General features: G+C 43.8%; 1 protein-coding gene across 3 annotated transcripts in view; it reads right to left on the reverse strand.

Moving 5' to 3' along the window:
* Window positions 1–22,591, reverse strand: part of WASF2 (WASP family member 2) — a 71,806-nt gene that overhangs the window by 4,344 nt on the left and 44,871 nt on the right. For 2 of the 3 annotated variants that reach the window (XM_061148327.1, XM_061148329.1), the window contains 7 exons: window positions 15,638–15,810; window positions 9,361–9,495; window positions 8,680–8,833; window positions 6,449–6,566; window positions 5,311–5,435; window positions 2,807–2,962; window positions 531–1,048 (listed from right to left, as the gene is read on the reverse strand). In XM_061148327.1, the coding sequence (XP_061004310.1) occupies window positions 531–1,048; window positions 2,807–2,962; window positions 5,311–5,435; window positions 6,449–6,566; window positions 8,680–8,833; window positions 9,361–9,495; window positions 15,638–15,767 (1,336 nt within the window). In that variant the 5' untranslated portion in view covers window positions 15,768–15,810. Of the gene's footprint in view, window positions 1–530; window positions 1,049–2,806; window positions 2,963–5,310; window positions 5,436–6,448; window positions 6,567–8,679; window positions 8,834–9,360; window positions 9,496–15,637; window positions 15,811–16,990; window positions 17,161–22,591 lie in introns of those variants that run through there. The other variant, XM_061148328.1, reaches the window with a different exon arrangement.

Consider the following 22,591-nt stretch of genomic DNA (forward strand, 5'->3'; position numbering starts at 1 on the left):
AGAACCAGCCTCTGACAGAGAATAAATGCTCCACAATGGGAAGGTGATGATGATGGAGGGGAGGAAGGCAGGGTGAAAGGAAGGAGACATGGAGACAGGAGAAAAAGGGAGGAAGGAAGGAGGTGGGAAGGCGGGGGAGAGGAGCAGAGAAGGATAGGAAAGGCAAAAAAGTGAAGGACAGGGAGTGCCTGAGTCCAGATGAGGAAGGACCTTCCAAGACAGTGATTCTTGGTTTTCTCTGGGGCACAGAATGAATGCAAGAACACACAAAGCATAAATTCCCAAGGAGTTCAAAGATCCTAGGTTAAGAAGCCTTTACTTTAAACCAAGGTGGAAAGAAATACAGACCTCTGCATTTTTGGAGTGAAGCCTTTCTTCAGACTGATCTGAGGTCTGAAGTCCTGATCTCTCTCCACCCAACAAAAGTCATTCCCCTGGAAGGGCACAGAACCCCCCATCCACCCTCCAGTCATTCATCCCAGCTGCCCAGACAAGGCGTCATGATCCTGGACCCACCACTGGGGGTTTACCTTGACGGATGGCTGAAAGCAAGTCGCTGCGGGCATCACTCACAGGAGGCAAGGAGGACTTGGGCTTGGTGGTGTCAGAAAGTGGCGGAGGAGGTGCAGCCAGCTGGCCATCTGCACCACTGAAGGGGGGCGGAGGGGGCCCTGGAGGAGGGGGCGGGGGCGGAGGCGGAGGCGCGCCTCCTGCTGGCTGGGACAAGGGAGGTGGTGGCAGAGCCGAGTAGTCAACTGCCGGCGGTGGGGGAGGAGGTGGAGGTGCAGCAAAGTCGGGGTGAGGTGGGAAGGACGGGGGTGAAGGTGGTGGCGGGGTCGCTGGAGACCCAAATCCTCCAGGCGGTGGTGGGGGTGGAGTGTTTATCATCGGAGGTGGAGGCGGAGGGGCAGGTGGTGGAGCAAAGCCGGGTTTGGGGCCTGGCGGAGAGCCCAGAGGAGGAGCTGGTGGTGGGTGGCTTGGGCTGACCACACTGGACCTTTTGAGTCCAGCTATACCAGACCCTCTTTGGTTATTGTCTGCTGGGTAGCTAAAAGGACAAAGAAAAAAGACCCATGATCACTCTCAGGATGCAAACACCCACCTTTATGTTAAGCTTATCTAATTACCCTAGGTTCATTCTGGTTGACACTATCATTTCATTTTGGCTCAAACAGAAAGAACAACCTGGGGATGGTTAGAAATCCCCAGCCTTGCAATGGGCAGTTTTGTAAGATAATGAGCTTCCCATCAGCAGAGGAGTAGAAGCAGAAATTGAGAAATACCGCCTGAAAAAAGTGGACTTAGGAGTTCTCTAACAGGGAAGGCTGGCCAAGACCATCTCTTAGGTCCCCCTCAAACCTTTCAGCTCTGCAAGGGAAGGCGCCCTCCTGAGTCCTCCTCTAAGACGAAGGGTCAGCTCAATCCTACAGCCAAGACTAATAAGCCACGTAAGAACGAACCGAAATAAAAATTCAAACACTACCACCCACCAGGCTCCATTCCATAGGCTATTAACATTCACCAGAGCTTGTGAGGGCAGGAAACCCAAGCCACGCTAGGCAGACCTGAGCAGGGTACAGATTGAGGTGAATGCACCTTCAGTGCTCCTGTGGAGAAACCTGAGAGAGAACAGGGGCCTGAGGGTCAGGAGAGATGGGAAGTGAATGTGCCGCCAGACTTGACCCAAGTTGAGGGAGCATTAAGGCTCACCTCTCCTGGGTCAGGCCTGCTCACCTGCGGCAGCGAGGTCTCAGGCCACGTATGAGACTGAAGGGCCCCTTTTTCCACCTTTGTGTCTGTCCTACACTAATAGCTACTCCTTAGGAAAGCATCTATGTTGGAATTTTCCACAGATCTTGGAGCCTTACTGCATCAGACACGGCAACAAGCAGGAAGTGATTTGGGAGGCAGAAGGAGATTTGGGATTAATGGTTTTGGATGCCAGGAATGGGGAGGGGGGTGGGGGTGACAGCACAGCTATAGGTCTCCATCAGAAGGGTCCTCAACATCCAGTCTCCGATAAACAGTGTCCGAGGAGACAAATGTACCTTTCAAAGCTCTCACTTGTTAGGCATCAGAAAGAAAAGCAACTATTTTTCCTCAGGAAACACTGAAATCTAACACTCCTCAGATCCCTCCCCTTTCCAGCCATCACACACTAACTCTTCCTGTATACACCTCTGCCAGGGACACTGACAAATATCAAAATGGTCAGATCCTAAGTCTCATCCCTTTCTCCTTTGTTTCATTCTTTCTGGAGATTCTATCCACAGTGAAATGGAGCAGAGGCAACAGGAGAAAAAGGTGACTACTTGCTAGGTTCTTTGACAACTGGGGAGAAAGGCTATTCACTATTTTATGGACAGCAGCAGATTATACCACTTTATTTCATGCTGAGTCAGAGCTAAGCAAAAAAACAAGAAAGAAGCTAGTGACCTCTCTCTGCTCAGGTGTAGCCAGTAGTTAAGAACACAGGCTCCGAAGTCAAACTGGCCTGCTTTCCAATCATGAATCTGCTTCTTACTGGCAGTGTGATCTTAGGTAAGTTCACTGACCTCTGTGCTTCACTGTTTACTCATCTGTAAAATGGGCACCTATCTCAAGAGGACTCTTGTGGAGGTTAAGTAACATATATAGTGTTTGGCATAATGCCTGGTACCTTACAGACAATAAATATCAATTATTTCTATTATCCTGACTCACTTGTCTGGAGTTACTTTAGTGGTCTTGGCCTGGATTTGGAACTTTTACTTCGTTCTTGAGTGTTTAACCACCCAGAGTAAATAGAAGAGATACCACTGTTTACCTGAATTCTGCTGGTGGGGGAGGCAAGCTGTCCTCTGCGAAAGAAGGAGAAGGTGGAGAAATGGAGTCTGACTGTGGAGGTGGTGGGTAGCTGCCTGCATCCACATTCTCAACAGAGCCAATGCTGCCATTCTGGTACACCAAAGTGGGTGGATACCTGATAATGAACCCAATGCCAAAATTGTTATTTAAAGTCTGAGTGATACTCTCTCGCTTTCTTAAAAGAGCCCACAAAAATGCATTTGATACAAAAGCTATTAAGGAGAAATAAAATTAGTATATTTCCCATATAGTTTTTGTTGTACTGAAATTTTATTTGGGGACTAAATATTCTATTGCTAAGTATCTCCCAGATATTTCTACACCCCCCCCAAGTTGCTGTAGTTGTAATTATTTTATTATTTTTTACATTTAACGGAGTATAGATTTACAACGCTGTGTTAGTTTCAGGCGCACAGCAAAGTGAATCGGTCACACACCCCCTACTCGTCGTCACAGAGTGCCGAGCAGAACTCCCCATGTTACACAGCAGGCCCCTGCTGGTTATCTGTTTCATACATACTAGTGCCTACACGTCAATCTCAATCTCCCAATCCACCCCTCCCCTCTCCCAGATATTTCTGTTGGATTGTCTGCAAAAATGGGACTCAACCTAGCTTATCAAAATCATGCTGTTCCTTTCCTAGTGCTGGCCTTGTCACACCCAGCAATTCTTTGAAATTCTCTCCCAAATGTTAGGAGCAGCCCAGACCCAAATCCCAAAGTCTGTCTTGCGGCAAAGGGCAAAGCCAGGCCCCAAGGCTAGTGAGCTGCAAACACGTGACTGGCACACAGCCTGGTTTTGAGGTCGGCAAGCCTCTGGAGTGCTCAGAGGCCAAGGAGGCATCTGACTGCAAAACCAAGCTGAGGATAAGTGCAAGTCGCTATGTGGTCTCTTATCTCACAAACCAAGCTGCTGATTCAAGTGGGGTGCAAGGGCTGGCCTCATGCACCCCTGTCCCTCACAGCGCTGGGCTGGGGGAATTCGCTCTGGGTGAACAGCAACAAGCTTCCAGGCAAGCAGGAATACACCAGGCAGCAGCTAACCAAGTGTGGCCTCTTCCCTCCAGCTGCCCTCCTTCCCACCACGGCTGGGTGGTGAGGAACTCACACCACTGCTGGGTGGTAAGGAGCTCACCTAAAGCAGACCCCAGGGAGAACAGAGCTGGAGGAAACTAACTAAATCAAACGATGCTCTGACGCAGAAGATCCCCAAGGCCTGCAGCCCTGTAGACCTGGCACATCTCTTCACAGGTTCACCAACAAGCACGTCCAGGTAGAACAGCCTTGCTGCCTGATCCCAAACCTCTCGGACAACAGAATCACCACACACACACACAGACACACACACACCAGTAATAGCTGGCATTCTGAACACACAAGCTGCTGGTCTTAAGAGTCACTGAGCCTTCCTACGACAAGGGCCTGTCTGAACAGGATGAGATCATGGAACAAAATGGCCCCTTTTTATTGGGAGGTGAAGGTAATGGAGGTACCCTCAGGGCTGATTTCCCTGTAGAAAGGTTCATTTTTTCCCTCTCACCATCTTCATCACTCTTTAAAACAAATCTCTTAATCTAGGAAGAACAAGTGTCAGAAGTGTCAAGATTTCTAAAAGTTAAGAATTTCATGGTAGAATTATTCCTAAAAGCAAGAACAACTCAACTCTTTCCTTTTATCATTCCCAGACACCCGGCATGGCTGGCATGGTTCTCCAACAGCCAGGATGCAAGGTACTTAGGGGAAAACCAGGGCGACATTTACGCCAAACAATCTCGGTGACTTGGCTTTGAATGTCACACAGGTCGGACACCAGGATAAGCATCAAACCAAGCTTTAAAACCATTTCCCCCCTTTTTAAACCTCTAGTGTGATTTGGTATTGGGAAATGGGGTCAGACTGACATCTACTATTTCTCCACAGAGATATATAGCGTCAGTACTGGCCACACGACCTTTCCCACACTGTCTCTGAGGTCTGCTTTCAGTCCCTTGGCCAGCCTCTCTCCCAAGACTGACAAAGGCTGACTGAAAAGTTGCTTTGGTAATGTGCACAAATTCTCTGCCTGGCCTTCCCCACTCCCATGAAATGTCCAGTTCTTAGTCATGACCTTCGAATCAATGCTCTAAAGGCAAAGGACTCCTAAGATGACGTTTCTTCCCTTTCTAGTCTTTCCTTTGAGGCCCTCAGACATCGTAAGGGCACTAGAAGCCACGGGCTTTATTTTCCAGACCACTCTGGTCACCTTATTTAAACTGCTGAGCCTCTAAATTTTTTTTTTTTTAAGCAAATTTTAATCACCAGATGGTGGTACTTTAAAGTAGCTGATTAGCAGTGGTATTGATTTAAGCCACACAGCCAGACTTCGGGGGTACGAAAGGTGTCACACCAGAGCTGTCAGAATGCTGCCCCCAGTTGCCCAGACCCTTCAAAGAATGCTACCAAGAGGACAAAAGCAGCACCTACCGAGAAGGCTTTTCTTTGGATTCCACAAATTCTTGACCCATCTTCATTTTCTCCCACTCTTCCTTACGTGTCTTGATTTTACGTGGGTTTACATTTCCTCGATTTGGATTATCTTTCTTTTCTTTCTATAATGAAAAGAAACAGAAAAGCTTAATAAACATTTCCCAAAGTTCTTCATTAAAATTCCACCCACCTTCATGGATATACACCCTAGAGATAATCTGCCTAGACAACACACAGTAACCACAGAATTTACAAAATTGCTGGGTTTAGAGTGACCTAGAGGTCATCTAATCCAAACCACCTCCTGGGCTCAAACACATTTCTTCAATCCCATACTCAAATACCTGTAGCAATGGAAATCCACCACCTTTTTGGGTAATTCATTCATGTTTTTGAGCAACTCTAACTGTTAGGAAGTTAATAAATAGCTATTTATTATTCATTATGCCACAAAGGTCAGTCAAGAGAGAAGAGAAATAATGACAGCCAAAGATATCTGGGACAGGTACAAGGAAATAGTCAAAAAACAAACCCGAACAACTGATGGGTTCTTCAGCTCGTGCAGTTGCACTAGCCCCTGGTGCTCTCTGAGGCCTCCCAGCAGCCATGCTAATGGGATTGTGAGGTTGCAACTGCTAGGTCATACGCTTACACACATCACTGGGAGTCTAAGGGGAGGGGAGCATCTGTACCAAAACTAGGCCTATGCCCCCACCCCTGCCCCGCCCAACCAGTAGTCAAGGTGTTAAACCGCTCCTGTTGCAAATCAAACACTGTAGAGCCTTATGCTGAGCGGCAGAGCTGGCGCAGAAGGGACTAGCCTAGCTCGAGTGTCCAGCAGAGTCAGGTGCAAATTGCAAGAGAAATAAATGGTGAATAGAAAAGTCAATTTCTAAAACTCAGCCTGAATATACTCAATTGTTAATAGCACTGGGGGGAACAAACACATTTTTGGTGTGATTTATACTTTCATCTTGGTTGTGCTCGGAGTGGACACATTTTTTTAAGAGTCTCACCTGGCATCCAAGCAAGCAGCCACTCAGAATGATTACTTCACATAAGACTGGCTTCCTTTTTATCCCCCCTCCACAATCGTGCCTACTGATGTGTAGAACAGAAGCCCCTTTCCCCTCACCCTATGCTTTCTCTTCTCTTTCATGATATCCTTGGTGTCCTGCAGCATCTTCTCCTTCCAAAGATCAAAGAAGTATGAAGGGTCTGTGTAGAATTTGAGTGCCTCTTTCCCATCGTCCCTGGGATAGAAATGAAGACAAGTAGCTGTCAGTAGACAGATGAGCTCCCAACCAAATCCAATATTCCAAACACCTACCAGTTAGCAGTTTTTACACTGAGGAATCAAGAAGTCATTCAAATCGACTGCATATTTCCTCCTCTATACCAGTGTTCCAAAGCCCCTGAATGGCATGGCACCTCTTCATTATCTAGCTTTTTAAGAACCATAGTCTTACTTTCAATTCCTGGTGGAGGAATCTGCATGGTGAGGGCAAGAACGGGTTACAGCAGCAGGGATCCTGATTATGTCTAATGATCTCCAGGGCCGCAGACATCTCCCTGAGGACATTCTGATATCTTGGGACATCAGATGGGATTTCTGCCACTGGCTCCCCTATCACCATCAATTGCCCAGGACTGTCCAGCAAGCATTAATGGCCTTCCACCCACCCAAAACCTGTGTACACATGCACAGCTTCACATGTGTACAGATGTATGTATGTACACACATGAATGTGTATTATGTGTATAGCTGTCATTCCTCTTAAATACAAGCAACCACAGCACCTCACCTACTAGAGGAGCTCAGCATCCACCCGCCATCCCCCAACCACAAGGGGGCCCCAGTGAGAAAAGACGGCCAGCTGGTCTATGACCACAAGATTTAATTACCATCTCTCAGTGGCTGTGACAGAACAGGGTGAGCTGATGAGTGTCAGTGTAAGGGTCATCCGCCAGATTCAACGACCCTGGCTGGAACCCTGCACTTTTGCACGGCTAAGACTCTCCCACTTTTCAGAAAGCACGCATTTAGGGATGGATAGTTATTTTAACACTATTCTGAACTAAAACAAATTGGAAAGGTAATTCTTTTCTGACCTCCAATCCTATCACAATACACAGAAACCAGTTCCAATCAAGCACTAATGATTTTTATATTAAATCTTGTTCTGAGTTAGCCACATCACTCGTTTCTGTTAGGCTAAATCCAGAATACTGAGAAGAGAATGTTAAAAAGGAACATACCCTACATTAACTGAAAAATATACTCGTCTTACCATACTCTGTTAGATATTATCAAGTGTGTAATCCTTTCCTCTCTTACAAACCCTCTGCCCAGATCCAACCAGACTCAATGATGGAGGCTGCAGAGTCAGATCTCTGCCCTGCTATGTTAGCTGGCCCCTTTGAGAGACAAGGGGCAGACATAATTTCACACGGTAATAACAAAGGAGAGGTACCACGCACTTTCTCTGCATCTGTGTGAGAAGTGTCCATGTTCCTATTTTGGCTCTCTGGATCAGGTGGGTGTCCTTGAATTTCACAAACACACACACATTCTACTTTGCAGTACACCCATGTCTCACAGAAGACATCTGCCTCCAGCTATCTGTAATTACTTTTACCTGTTCCAAAGATATTTATGGATGCGCGCAAGATAAATATTCGCTTTCTATCCCTGCTTGGAAGTTTTTTGCAGGATAACACTACCAGACCAGACCACTAGAGGGGAGGGGCTTTAAGCTGTCTATAAGGCTACCTTTTTCAAGTCTAACCATAGCACTGTAGGTCCTTTCACAGGGGAATGTTGAAAGGATGTTCAAAACAAAGTGAACGACACTCATTTGGAAGAATGCCAATTACTCCTTAGGCTCTGGAAGGACCCTCAGGGCCCAGAGAAGCCAGTCCACAAGGCTGGCCCCACTAACACGCCCAAACATCTGGTAATCTAGCGGTTTCAGGGTAAGTGGGAGCCTTGCTAAAATGTTGCCCCTGGGATGTAAGCTATAGGACTGCCTTGCAACAAAGTCCTTTTGGTTCTATAATAACTAAATTCCTTGGATGGGGTCCAAGATGGACCTGGCTTATACCAAATTAAACTCTGCAGCATAAATGCTATAGCAAACTTTCAATATTATATATTATATTCACTCATATTATATATGAGTTTCAGAAACCAAACAGCAATAAGTGACACCTATTTATATGTGTAAATGTTAGCTTCTTCCACCACAAGCAACTCTGGGGTAGGTAGTACATTTTTTGATACAATCCTCTGACGTACACATCTTTAAAAAGACAATCTAGTGTTGTTAGCCACAGGCTGAAGAGGGGAGAAGCTAGCCAGGTTACCTGTAAGGGGTAAGATTGTTGAGAGGTGGAGGAGTATCACAGGTGTTGTATGTTTCCAAAACGGGTATGGGGAGAGAGTTTCTGTCAAAGAGCTTCTGGTCTTGAACAGTAGAGCTTCTGAAGGCCTTTCGGGTGTTGATTCCTTGTAGTGATACTGAAAGAAGATGGAAGGCATTAGAAAATGGACGACAGGCTATCTGAGCAAACACTGAGTCACACCAGCCGGAGAGGCCTCAGCTGCTGCATTTCTTGGCTGCGGCTGTCTGCAGCCAGGTTTTTTTTTTCCTTCTCCCCCTCTGGGGAAGCCCCACAAGGCTGTCAGCAGCCCAGCCATTTCATGACTGAACAAAATGAGGCAACACAAAGGTTTACTATGTGGCCAGATCTAGCAGGCCCCTCCTTAGGAGGATTGAATCTTCCAAGTACTTTTATGGTAGCAAAACACTATTGGGGGGGAAGAGGAATTTCAGAAAAAGAGAATTGGGGAAAGGGGAGAAAGGGAGTGTGTGGAGGTGTGGTAGAGATGAAAAGGTTTCTTCACATCACCCAGGTTTGTATCATTTCAAAGAAGAACTCCATAGGTCTCTGTGATTTCCCTCCTCACTTTTTTTATAAATCAGGGGAAAAAATTCTAAGCAACTGCTCAGCAGAGCCTGCAAATGCTGAGCTCAGCTTCCTTACCTTCTTCTTCCTTGGGATCCAGCTGAGTGACTTTAACTTGTAGGCGGTCGACCCTCTCAGCAAGGGAGCTTACCCGAGAGGCAAAAGTATTTGCCTGAGTAAAGAGCTCTCCAAAAATGTCCTCGGCATATTTACCTGAGAGAGCAAAGAACCAAGTCACTAGTGCATAAAAGTGACAAAAATGGTCAGAAAAACTGGCTACTAAAGGCTGTACTCCCCACCTCCCAAATACACACGGACCCCGCCTCTCTAAGATGGTTCAGGCTACAGAAAGAGCTTGTTCTTGGAGACAGAGACATACCCTCCAGAGCCTGGGCAGCCTTCAACGTGCTCTGTAACTAAGAGTCTTCTTGGCAAACTGAGCTGCCATGAAACTCAAAGCAAGCTGAATAAAATCAAAAGGTGTAATACAGAGAAACATCCTAGAAGAGTGGATAGTATGTCTACACATTTGCCTATAGCCCTTAGCTGTTTGCTGTTCTGTAAAAGTACCCTATGAAAGTGGTTCTGGAAAACAAATTGTGAGCTAGTTAGTTAGTTAGTGTTTACAATTAACATAAAAAATAAGTCACATCCTCAATGGAGCCCCAAAAAAAGTACACTTAACAACCATGATGAGGTGTGGTATCTGTGAGAGGCCTTGAACGGTCACTAACAACTCCTAGTAGAGACTAACAACTTCTTCTAAGGGGTGAAAAGGTGATTTTACGATTTATAAGCTAGAATTTTGAAAGTCTTTGCTTTAGGTTATAATTCTTCAAATCTACATCTCAGGGAACAAGTGGAAAGCTGAAACATTCAAGCTCTCCCTGAAAAACAACATACCAGTGGTCTCATTCCACAATGTCTTGTTTTTCAGAAAAAGAAAGAGCTCCGTACTTTCAACCCTGGAATGCAAGGGGAATCTGCAGCCAAAGAAACAGAACAGCAATCTGACACTACCTCCATACTGTCATTCCAAGCCACAAAGCACATTCTTGGTAGGAATGAAAAGTGGTGCATACGAATAAATATACCATCTGAATGTGTTACTTGCAAGGTGAAGGCAGGCATAAGTGACTGCGCCCAACCAAGAGATCATTTCTTTGAGAATTATTTAAAGTAGATCTGACTTTTAGCTTCTAAACTACATTTATGCTTAGTCCACACCTGAGGGGAAAAAAATTAGTTCAAAGGCCAAACTTCACTTTCAGGGTGAACTACAGCTCACTCACCTTCCCGGTGTAAACCTGAAGAGTAAGCATAAGACCAATCAACAGCATATTCTGGAATGCTAGTAAATTTAGTCAATAAGAAGTTTCTAATCAAGGAAGAAGCAAGTCTTTGCATACTGAATGGTTCTGTGATCTAAACAACCATGGGAAGCCCTGAGCTCAAAGGACTTAAAATTGGCTTAACAAACTGCATTTCCACTGTGCAGGTTGAAGATTCCTATCTGATCCCCGTCCATAAAACGGCTAAGTTCCTGTAAGAACCACACTGTACTGACTCACAGATACAGAGAGCAAACTAGGGGAGAGAGGGAAGAGGAAAGGGACAGGACGGGCTACTGGACTGAGAGGTACAAACTACTAGGTATAAAATAAATTTAAAAAGCTATCAGGATACATTGTAGAGCACAGGGAATATAGCCAACATTTTATAATAACTATAAATGGAATATGACCTTTGACAATTGTGAACTACTATGTTGCACACCTGACACATATAATATTGTAAATCAACTATATTCAAAAAAAAACAAAAAAACAAACAAAAAAAAAACCATACTGTATCATGCCTGCCTAGGTAATGAAAAACTGACTGAGAAACACACAACATCAGTATGGAAAATAAACCGGGCTCAAAAGTATCTGTTAACCAACCAACTGTTCTGGAGGAAAAGAAAACCCCAAGTCAACTCCCCCTTAGATCACGGAAAGGGAGTGCCCGGGACCTGCCATGCTCCTCAGGACAGGCGTGGTGACAGTGGGAGCAGAGTTCAGCGAGTTAAGATAAAAATCACACAGAGAGCTCCACCACACAAAAATGGTGACACTGAGAAGGCTACTTGAGGGGGCAGTGAGGGGCGTAAAGGCTTCCCCATTGTCAAGTTAGGTCAGGACTTAAGCATACTTAGAACTCAAGATAATACATGGAAGAAGCAGTAGTCGTCAAACCAGAAAGTCTGAATTTAAGTCTCAGTTCTTTCTCTTTATACTTGTCTTACTGACTCTTCACCAAGTCAAACTCTCAGCCTCAGTTTCATCATCTGTGAAATGGGGACAACTGTATCTATCGCACCAAGTTGTCATAGGACTAAATGAGCCCAAAATGTAAACAGTTATATAATGAGATTCTTCCTTATACTGATGACTTTTAAGAGTCTCAATATCTCAGTATCTTAAGACTTATGCTTGAAAATGAAAGTGAAATTCGCTCAAGTTGTGTCCGACTCTTTGCAACCCCATAAACTACACAGTCCCCGGAATTCTCCAGTCCAGAATACTGGAGCGTGTAGCCACTCCCTTCTCCAGGGGATCTTCCAATTTAAAATATAATTCCAGTTGGTAATGTGATAGCCCTGCTCTATAAGTACTAAAAAGTACTCCAACCTCTGAAAACAGGAGTGTAATGCTTAAATATCTTGTTCAGAGTTAAATTTCACTCATTCAGATTACCAAGACAGATCCACTATCAAATCAGGACATTTGTAATAGACATCTATCTCATTCTGCAAAAGATACCTTAGCAGTAGAATTTTTCAAACGAAAAACAAATCTTTTCAATGACCCAAGAGGAGGTTCCATTCTCCTAGGTGGTCAGAATACCGATTCAGAAGCACTGGTTGGCTGGCTGGGCCCACATTTTCTAAGACATGGCAACCTAATATGTGAAACGCCAATCTCACTGCCCTGAGGGAAAATAAGAATTCTGGATATGCTATCAGGGAGCAATCCATGGCTGTGAAATTTTTAGTTTTGTGCTTCATGCATTCCATAATCAGACTTTCCCTACTAGACCAAGCACTTCCAGCTAGAGTATATAATACACGAGGTCAAGGTCATGAGCCTGAAGTACACAGGAGCCCATTCCTGCACCCCTCTCTGCTGGATGTAATCCTAGTCATCTTTCAAGGTTCGGTTCATATGTAACCTCTTCTATGAAGCTTTTCTTGACTCTCCCTATTCCTGCTATGTTCCCACTCCCCATAGGAAATATTCCTTCTTTCCCTGTATTCTCTGTGCACCAACAGCATGGAAGGGTAGAAAGAATAGAAGCACGAATCATTTAACAAATATTTACTGAGCTCCTACTGGGTGCCGGGTACTATACAAGATAGACATTGGGGTTCAAGAAAACAACACATGATTCCTGCTTTCAAAAAACTTTTAGTTTAGTATAGTAGATACAGATAATTTTCAATATAATGTGGCAGGTAATAATACAAGCAAGTAATAGGATCTCAAAAATCTGCTACAAAGATGGCAAGGGCTCTCTAGCAGTGGGAACAACAAAGGCACCGTGCGAAAGTATGAAGAGTATATGGTCTGTCTCAGAAGCTATGAGTAGTTGGCAATTCATCTATTCTTCCTTCTTCCTCTCCCCCCTTCTTTTTTCCTTTTTTTTTAATTTCAAAAGAATCTCTTAAAAAGATTGTAAAATGGGAGAAGATGGATTGCAGAAAATGAGGCTGAAAAGAAAGGTAGGTCTTAAAGTCTTGAATGACAAGCGAAGGAATTTAAAATTAATTCCATAGTGAGGAAGACGGGAGATAAAATACATAGCTAACATTTATGCTCTTATTTTAAAAACATTTTTTAAATTGCAACAGTTAACACAGAGTTAACTTTTAAAAATTCAAACAATTCAGAATCATGAAGTAAGAAGTCAGATTTTAGTTTTGGGCAGACCACTCTGGCGAGAGTATGTAAGTTTAAGATTTTTAAAAGATTTTACACAACTTTTAGGTTTACGGATTTAAAGGGGTTGATCAGAGAAAGGGAGGCCAGAGGTGGGCTAAGAATCGTCTAGCGAGTGTTCAATTGGGCTGCCCTGGTGGCTCAGCGGTAAAGAATCTGCCTACAATGCAGAAGCTGCAGGAGATGTGGTTTAGATCCCTGTGTCGGGAAGATCCCTTGGAGAAGGGCACAGCAACCCACTCCAGTTCCTGCCCGGAGAATCCCTGGGACAGAGGAGCCTGGCAGGCTACAGTCCACAGGGTCGCAGAGTCAGACATGACTGAATAGACTTAGCACGGCACAGCAAAGCTCCAACACGGGGCAGTCGTGGGGGAGACAGGGAGCCGGGGACAAGCTTAGAGATTCTTAGGAAGTCCAACTTTGCCTCTCACTGGCTACTGAGTCTGCAGGCAAGTTACCTTACTTTTTTGAGCCTTCGTTTCTTCACCTGAAAAACAGGAATGACAGCATCTAACCTCAAAGGATTATTAAAAAGATTAGATAGTCTATATGTCAAGATCCTATTAAAACCTGGCATAAAGTAGACAATCAACAAATATGAGATCTCTTCTCACCCTCTCTCATTCTCCCCTTATTTCTTTCTTTCTCCTCTGGTAGATTATGAGCTCCTAGAAGGCAGAGACCACTTCTTATTATTGCTGTATCCTCTCAGCATCTGGCACATAAAATATGTTCAATACATGTTTACTGGATGAATAAATGGTCAGCTAGTTCTACAATGTGAGAAAATCTTGTTTCCATAAGCACAGGCCAACTCTGGCCCTCAGATGAGCTTCCTCAAGATAAGAGTGGCCTGATCACAAGTGGGAGATCACAAGCAATGGCATCCAGCAACACTACCCTGGAAAAACACCTGAGAGAGACCACAACTCCTGCTGAGAGAGAAGAAGACGCATTATTAGCTAAACGTCCTTTGTCCTACAGAGAAGGAACCCGCGTGTGACTGACTCCCATCCATTTGGCCTTCTCGGGGTGACAGAAGCAGAACGACGCTTCTGAGAAGCAGTGCAGTGCGGCTCTCTGCAGTCTTCACGTGCTCCCCTGTCAGTCGTGCCGCTGTGACTGCTGTCAACGTGCCTCTGTGTGAGACAGACACCGGCAGGGCTTCAATTCTTTCCTGACGCCCCATCCAGGTTTCCCTAAGCCCTGGATCAACTGAGTCGGCCTCTGAGCTGGGTGACGGCTTAGGAATCTCAGACTCCATACATCATCTGGTCACAGGCCTCTATCTCCTCAGGCCCCTAATTCCAAGGCAGGGGCTATTACTATCGGGGGGTGGGATGCACGCTTTCTTGATATTACACTGCTTTCATGAAAGGCAGTGATGCGACAGGAGGGTTAAATGTCTGAAATAATTCACACTAAGATTCTTTTGCTAAGGAAGATCACTAAAATGGCATTTTGACAGAGGTTCTTATGAGAGCTAGAATGGCACTAGACAAATGCAGAGCCTATCCAAGCATCTGCCTTTCCCATATCTCGGCTCCAAGTAAACAAAATCCACTCAATTCAGAATGAAATCCAAACCCAAGCATGTACCCCACTCAAGGCGGTCTCATTCATTCTTATCAATTAAAAAAAGAAGAAATTACAGTTGAGCTGGCTTTCCCTCAGCTTCAAAATAGACTAGGTTAACCCCCATCTTCCTCCTAGAGAAGAATGGCTCCAGCTATAATCTGTGTCACTGTGTTCACACAGCTTGCAAAACTCCCAATACCCCAGAGACTACAGAAGTAATTTGTACCCTGAACTTGGACCTGGGGGCTTGCAGCACAATTAAATGTGTACCAGGGTAGACAAGTCAGCCAGAATCTCTCTGAATGCGTGTTTGCTTTACTCCTCTTTGTGAAGAAAGGTGGTGGTGGTGGGGGGGGGGTGTAGATAAAGACTATTGGTACATTTGAGGTGTCAACAAAGTCAGGCTACACCGAATAGCTTGTGCAATTACAGGCACATTCCCCAACCCAAGATACTGCTCTGTGAACCTCCCACTTTACACAGAGAATTCTGCTCTGTCATTCCATCTGCAGTTTCTGCTGCAGCCCTTCCTGCCACCCTTCCCACAGATTTCTTTTGAAGCAGGTGGAGGGGGAGGTGGAGGGAACCTAGAGGGTGGTGGTAGATGAAGAAAGGGTTGAGGGGAAGAATCTGTATAAAAAGCAGCCTCTCTTTGGGGAGGGGTGAGGGTGGGATAAATTTTCGCACTACCTAGGGAAGGCAGATGGGGGAGAAATAGGAACACGGAGGAGAAGGGGAGGAAATAAAGAGCACCAACGACCCCTGAGGGCAAAGCACAGGCTCTCTGCGGCACTCACTCAGGCTGCCCAGCTGTCGGATGACATTTGCCAGGGTGATGTTGGTCATGCATTCCAGCTCGCTTCTAACGCTAGGCAGCGTCTGACGGCACAGGTGCCTTGGCTCGATGTTCCTCGTCACTAACGGCATGGTGGACCTGCTTCAGGCAATGTTCTGAATGATGAAAAACAACCTAAAAAAGAAATAACAGGAAAGTATTACTCAACCACAAATTCCAGGCACACCAAGGCTGTGTGTGAGTCGTTTTTCCTTTTGTCTTGCTCTGATCTAAACAGCTTCTAAAAATCTCTCCCTCTATCTCTCTCTCTCTCTTTTTTTCCCCCTGTTTTAAGCATCCCCCCCCATCACACCCCCCTTTTACAGGTTTGCTATTAGAGCCTTACTGGATAAGTTTAGAAATTCTGAACTGGTGACTGCTGGCTGAGGGTACACAGGCAGCATAAAAACCTAAAAACCCTAAAATAACAAGTATGCTCCAGCTAACAAAAGTCTCTAGAGGCAGGGACGCACGGTCAGAAAACAGCCCATTCAGCAGGTCCTGGAAGGTATAGATCCTAACCTGGGGGTGTCCACAATTAGAACAGATCAGACTTCAGATGATCAATTATAAGAATCAAAAATGAGCTTCTGTCATCTGATAGTCTCCACAATGAAATTGCGTTGCCAAGTGATCCCACGGATCTACATCAGGACGTAACCTCTCCAGTTCTTCCCTGACGGAGGACTCTTATGTGCAACTAAGTACTGTCAGCATCTATTAGGACTACTAAAGTTCCGTCTGTAAAACTGACAGAATGAAAGAATACCAAGGAAAATTTTACATGTTCAATACATCAAACATGACGCCAAGCACACTGTGCTGTAAGACTCCCTAGCCTTCCTCTTCTCCTCACAGCTCCCTTTCTCTCTCCCATCCGGTTCAGCACACCTGGCCCAAAAGGCTCTTCAGACATCAGGAAGTGTCTGGAGCAGATCCGGAAACCCTCCAGTTATGGTTTCTTATCCTGTCAGCTAAGCCCCTTTCCCTAGGAAATCCCCCAGCACTTTAGGTTCACGCTGAGCTATTGTTTCAGAGTTAGATTACCAAATTCCTAACTTTACAAGGACAGGAGAAGGTTTTTTATCCAACAAAATGGATATGAATATAGCCAAGGCACACCGGGCTGGAACTGTTCACCTATCTTGTGAAACTAAAGAAATCTAAAGCAGCCTAAAGGTTTTTGTGCTAAGGAAAATGGCAAATTAAATGGTAAAGCATAAAGGTAATATACTCAAGTCCCCAAGACTGCAAACACCTCTTAAAAAAATACAAACACACACACAAAAAAACAAATCCACAGAGGTTTACTTACATTGAATCTTAAAACACCAGTTCATCACCAAAAAAGTTGATTGTGAACACAAAATGCTTAAAGCAAGCTATACATCATAGAACTTAAAAGTGAACCACATATTGTCTGACCAAAAGAAAAAAAAGCCCTTCAGCTCAAAGAGGGAGTAGAACCCTTTGGAACAGACTGCTCCTTGTTATGGACATTCTGATCTGCTAAGAGTAAAAATAAAACAGGAAGCCAGCAGCTTGGGGAACAAGATTTCCTGTCACCAACAGCAACAGCCCAAGAACCAAGAGAATCAGCTGTTTGCTCATAACTTTGAACCTCCCTTTAATAGTCACTGTGTGGCAGCTGTGCCTATCTTTGGGGTGCAGAGGTGTTTCCTGAATATTTGTCTACTGTCTAAGGAAATAATTTTCATTCTGTTCCTCAGCTAACTTCCCCTTTGATTCAACATATTTTCTAATCCAAACTCTGGACTTTCCTTTCCAGTCTAGAGATTCTCCTCTTTTACATAATGTAAAGGGTATTGGGTACTAACATGCAAGCTTCAGTAACTAACTCAAACTGAAAAAGAGTTTAGAACAGAAAAGGAGACAAGGGGTTACAAATAAAAGAAGCTCACAGGGCTCTGCATCCTCTGGATGCCCTCAGATTCCCAAAATTTCAAGCTTGCCAGAAGAACCAGAAATTCAGGGTACAGCCAAAGATAACTGAAAATAGCCCCTATGGCTCCCACCCTTAGCAATCATTTCAGAACTTGTTCCAGCGTCTTAGAGGAGCCACAAGAGCCAGATGCCCTTGAAATTCTGTGTCGAATGGCTACTGACAGGGCATTCCAGACATTTTCTCTGGACACCTAATGGAAACTGGATTCCAAATAGCTAGGTAAATGTCAGATGGGGGTGAAGCTGGGGAAGCCACTCTTAACACCTTGGTACTTTAGCATTTATGTTTTCCTAAGTTCCTTGGGTAAGAAGACACAAATGGAGTCAACCCTGTGTCATCCGGAGGTTGGGGGGGGGTGGGTGGGGGGAAGCAAGTTTTCAATACCAAGATAGCTAACTATGTCTTGCCAAAAAAAACCAGCTCCCACATCGAGCTAGAGTAATCAAAAAATTTCAGTATTCAATATCCATCAAGACAAAAGAAATAGAAAAGTGAATCTCCTACTAAAAAAAAAGTCATTTTACATGTTTCAGAGTCACCAAAGAAAGATAAGATTCCTTATTAAATGGAATTACCCACATCACTGCTCATTTTTCTGCAAAAGAAGTATGGAATTATGCACAATCTGAACCAAAATACTAACTTAATCAAGAAAGAAATCCTACATTCCAGTGAACATAAACTTGGAAATGAGGCAAAGACTTCCAAGGCTCTTGACTCAACTCAGCTTTAAGTTGTGGAGGTGAGACATACTTGGGTTAGGGCCCTGAGTCTTGACACCTTACTAGCTGTGTGATCTTGGGCAATTTTCCTAGAGACATTAAATAATGTAACATATATAAAAGGTCCACTACAGGGCTAAGAAAAAAAGGTAGTTATTTTTAGTTCAACAGACCTGAGGCAAATCCTCCTGTAAAGTCAATTTTATTCACTGACAAATATTTTGAAACACTTTTAACAATGGACATATTACGTAGTAGAACGCAGTATTCACATAAATTTAAAGATGAAACCCTAGACGTCAATGAAATTTGTGAGTTCTTTTTCTGGATACTGCTCCCAGCCATGCTGCTGGATCTCTTGAAGAACATACATTCTCTCTCCTCTACTCTTTTACAATGGGTTCCTCATCTGAACCACAGAACAGAGAAAAGGATTAGAGTGACTGTTTTCTCCATTCTCATCAAGAGTGTAAACAACTAGCACCACTCCAGATGCACTGGAGAGAAGCTAATGCATTATAGACAATGGATGCCTAATGGCATTAGGGCTTAATGTTCTCATGGGAATTCAGTTGAGAAAAGCTCCTCGATCATCAGTAGTCATTTAGTGGAAAATTGGAGCACTGGGTGTTGAGGAACCACTAAATTAAGGAAGTGACATGGTCAAATCTGCATTTTTAGACAAATCTTCTAACAGAAGTAGGAAGCTGTATTTGGGCAGAAGACTGGAGGTAAGAAGACCAGTTGGGAAACTCTTCCCAGGATGAGAAGGAAACAATAGAATGGAGAGGCCCACCACAGCTAGCAAATAAGAACTGAGAAACCACAGACAGTTTGCGAGGGTGAGTCCAATCCTTCAGCCCTATCTGTAGCTCTCCCCTGACTGTTTTGTACAAAGTGATAAATGTATGTTTCTTTATTAAACATATTATGGGGGAGTTCCCTGGTTGCCTAGTGGTTAGGATTTGGTGCTGTCACTGCTGTGGCCTGGTTGCAATCCCTGATCAGGAAACTGAGATCTTGCCATTTATAAAAAAATTTTTTTAATAAAATAACTAAGAAAAGAACTAAATGCTAGTGCCAGTAATGAAGGGACAGTTGAAGAAAACCAAGAAAGTAGTCATTCTTAGCTAGAAAAAGTAGTTTTGGACACATGAAAGGTGGAATGTCCTGTCTTTATAGAATCAGTAAAAGTTCTTTTTCAGTTATATTTTACTTTGATTAGAAAAATTATACGCTATAGTGATATTTGCTAATTTGGGGGTTTGAGAAGGTCTTACCTTCAGGGATGTTACATAGGAGAGGAATTAAATTAGAACCACTGGGAAGATAAAAGTTACAGGGATGTAGATTTCAATTAAGTTAGTTCCTTTTAATTAGAGCTGTCCTATATTAGAATGGGTTCTCTTCAGAGGTGATAAGTTCCCTAGTATCATCCCCTGGATACCAGGTATTAGACATGTTGGGGGAGAGATTCCTAGACTGAAAGAAGATATGGAGAGGTCAGATTGGATGACTTATACAATGCCCTCTAAATCAAAGATGATATAATTCTCACTCTGGGCTTCAGTTTCCTCATTTGCAAAATAAAAGGACTAAGCCAAATGATCTTTAAGAATTTCTAATATTCTTGGATTTGCTAGACTTTGGCCACCTGATGCGAAGAACTGACTCAATCGAAAAGACCCTGATGCTGGAAAGGATTGAGGGCTGGAGGAGAAGGGGGCGACAGAGGACGAGATGGTTGGATGGCATCACCGACTCAATGGACATGAGTTTGAGTAAACTCTGGGAGTCGGTGATGGACAGGGAGGCCTGGCGTCCTGCAGTCCATGGGGTCGCAGAGTCGGACACGACTGAGCAACTGAACTGAACTGAAAGCTGCCATAACCTCCAATTGGCCAACAGTCACTTGCATTTTGAACATAAGGCCAGGGGAGGTCTAGGGACTATAGAGATAGGTGGATCACGTCCACGAATCAAACTCTTCTATAGATCTAGAATGGTAAAAAGGACATTCCAGACAGTGCCCTGGGGTTAAGTTAATTACACTCTGGGAGCCTCCCAAGACAATCTGGGGGTGGCTACCCAAAGATGTTAAAAAAAAAAAAAAAAAAGGACTTTTGTTTGGGGGGGGGCAGTTAAAGACATCCAGTCAGACTCAGCAGCAACCCCCATCTTCACCTCTAGCTATTTTCAGCTTAAGGAACTTGAGAATGAGTCAGAATAAATCAAAGACTTCAACCATCCCTCCAAGCCATGGCTTGGAGTACACTGACCAGTCTGGACTGCCAGTACCATGATGGGATTCATGCTTTGAACTGGAAACTGGATGAGGAGTTCTTTGAGGTCCCTTCACAACAGTAAGAGTCTATAAGTCTGTGTATTTAAAGTTATCATGGGATATTTATATATCACATTTGGTCAATCTTAAGGCAAAAGGAGACTCTGACATGTACCCTACACTCTGAACTCTCAACTCTGCTCGCGACAGACTGCAGAAGGAGTGGAGTGAAGTAGGTTGAGAGGGACAGATTTGGAAGCTGGAAGAAGGTAATAAAGGAAGACTGCATGTGAGGGGAAAGATGCACTCATCTGTACCCTACATTCTGAATTCCTATTAACAGCAGGACAAAAAACAGATGACTGCTCATTCTGGCAATGACATGTATTACTAGCTGTTTATTATAAATAAATAAACAATGCTTCATTTAAAGCCATGGTCACTGATAACACCTGCAGATTTCTATGGTCACATCCCAAAGCAAGTATATCTGAGCTACAGCAATAATTATAACAACAGAAATGCTTCTCAAGGCAATTCCTCTTTGAAACATACCCTCAAAATGCTGATCAGCAGTAGCATGGGATGAGAACATGTGGGGATATTGTATGTGTGGCAATTAGGACTTCTGCTTTTCACTTCAGCATTTCCCACTGTTCTATAGTTAACAGCACTTTGGATAGGGGCATATGAGAAGTGCCTTGCTTTGTAGACTAGTTTCCTCTTTCAGGAGATAAATTTCCTTTTTTTTTTATAAATTTCTTTATGATAAAGAATATGCATTCCACAGTGGTTCAAGAATCTCAATTGAAAAGTCAAACAATCACTTGATTTCAAAATAAAACACAACACTCAGGTTTACTGTAATCTAAGTTGGTCCATCAAAATATTTAAAGTATAAATTTACTGTTGCATATAGCAGTTCCTCACTATCATGCAACAATCACAAGGAGAAATGTCTCTTTATAGACTTAGGCACCTACCCACTTCCTGTTGAAATACAGGGTGGGGCTGAAGCTACAAATATAACCAGACTCTCTCCAAACACAAGAAATTACTGACAAATCAGTTTAGGTCACCAGAGTAATGTTCAAAAAAGCTAGCAAGATAAATGGAACTCCAAGAGTGGACAAAGAAAGTATCTGACGGGGAGAACCAAGAAAAAAAGCTTACTTGTGATCTAAAACCAGGAGAAATTACCAATTTCATAAATGAATGACACCAGCTATGGACTTACCTTCAATAAATGTAAAGTACCTTCTTGTCCTAATTTGGTTTTGGGAAAGTAGTCCAGGGGAACAGGACTTCTAAACTACAGTATCTTACTCTTTGAACATACTGCACATCTATCAAGGACCACTCACATCTAGCAATTTCATAACTTTCTATTATCTTTTAGGGGCAATACCACCTTTTTTCTTCTACTACTCTTCAGGCTCTAATCATAGCTTTGTTCTTAAAGCTAAAATTGGGGGCTAACTTTGACCTGCAAAACTGGTTTCTTCTAGTATCAACTATTCCATAGAAAACTGCCTTTTTTGGTTGGTTTTTGTTTTGGGGTTTGTTTTGTTTTGATTACTACCGTATAGCTGCCTTACAATGTTGTGTTAGCTTCTGCTGGACCGCAAAGTAAATCAGTTACACGTATACATATACCCCCCTCTTCCCTGGATTTCCTTAGGTCACCACAGAGTATTGAGTAGAATTCCCTGTGCTAATAGTTGGTTCTCATTAGTCTATCTATTTTATACATAGTAGCGTATATACGCCTATCCCAATCCATCCCCAACCCCACCCTTCCCCCTTGGTAGCCATAGGTATGTTCTCCACATCTGTGCAATACCTGGAGAAAACCATAATTCAAAAAGATACACGCACCCCCAATGTCCACTGCAGCACTATTTACAACAGCTAGGACATGGAAGCCACCTAAACGTCCATCAA

Source organism: Dama dama, chromosome 8 (genome assembly GCF_033118175.1).
Source record: "Dama dama isolate Ldn47 chromosome 8, ASM3311817v1, whole genome shotgun sequence".
NCBI lineage: Eukaryota > Metazoa > Chordata > Mammalia > Artiodactyla > Cervidae > Dama > Dama dama.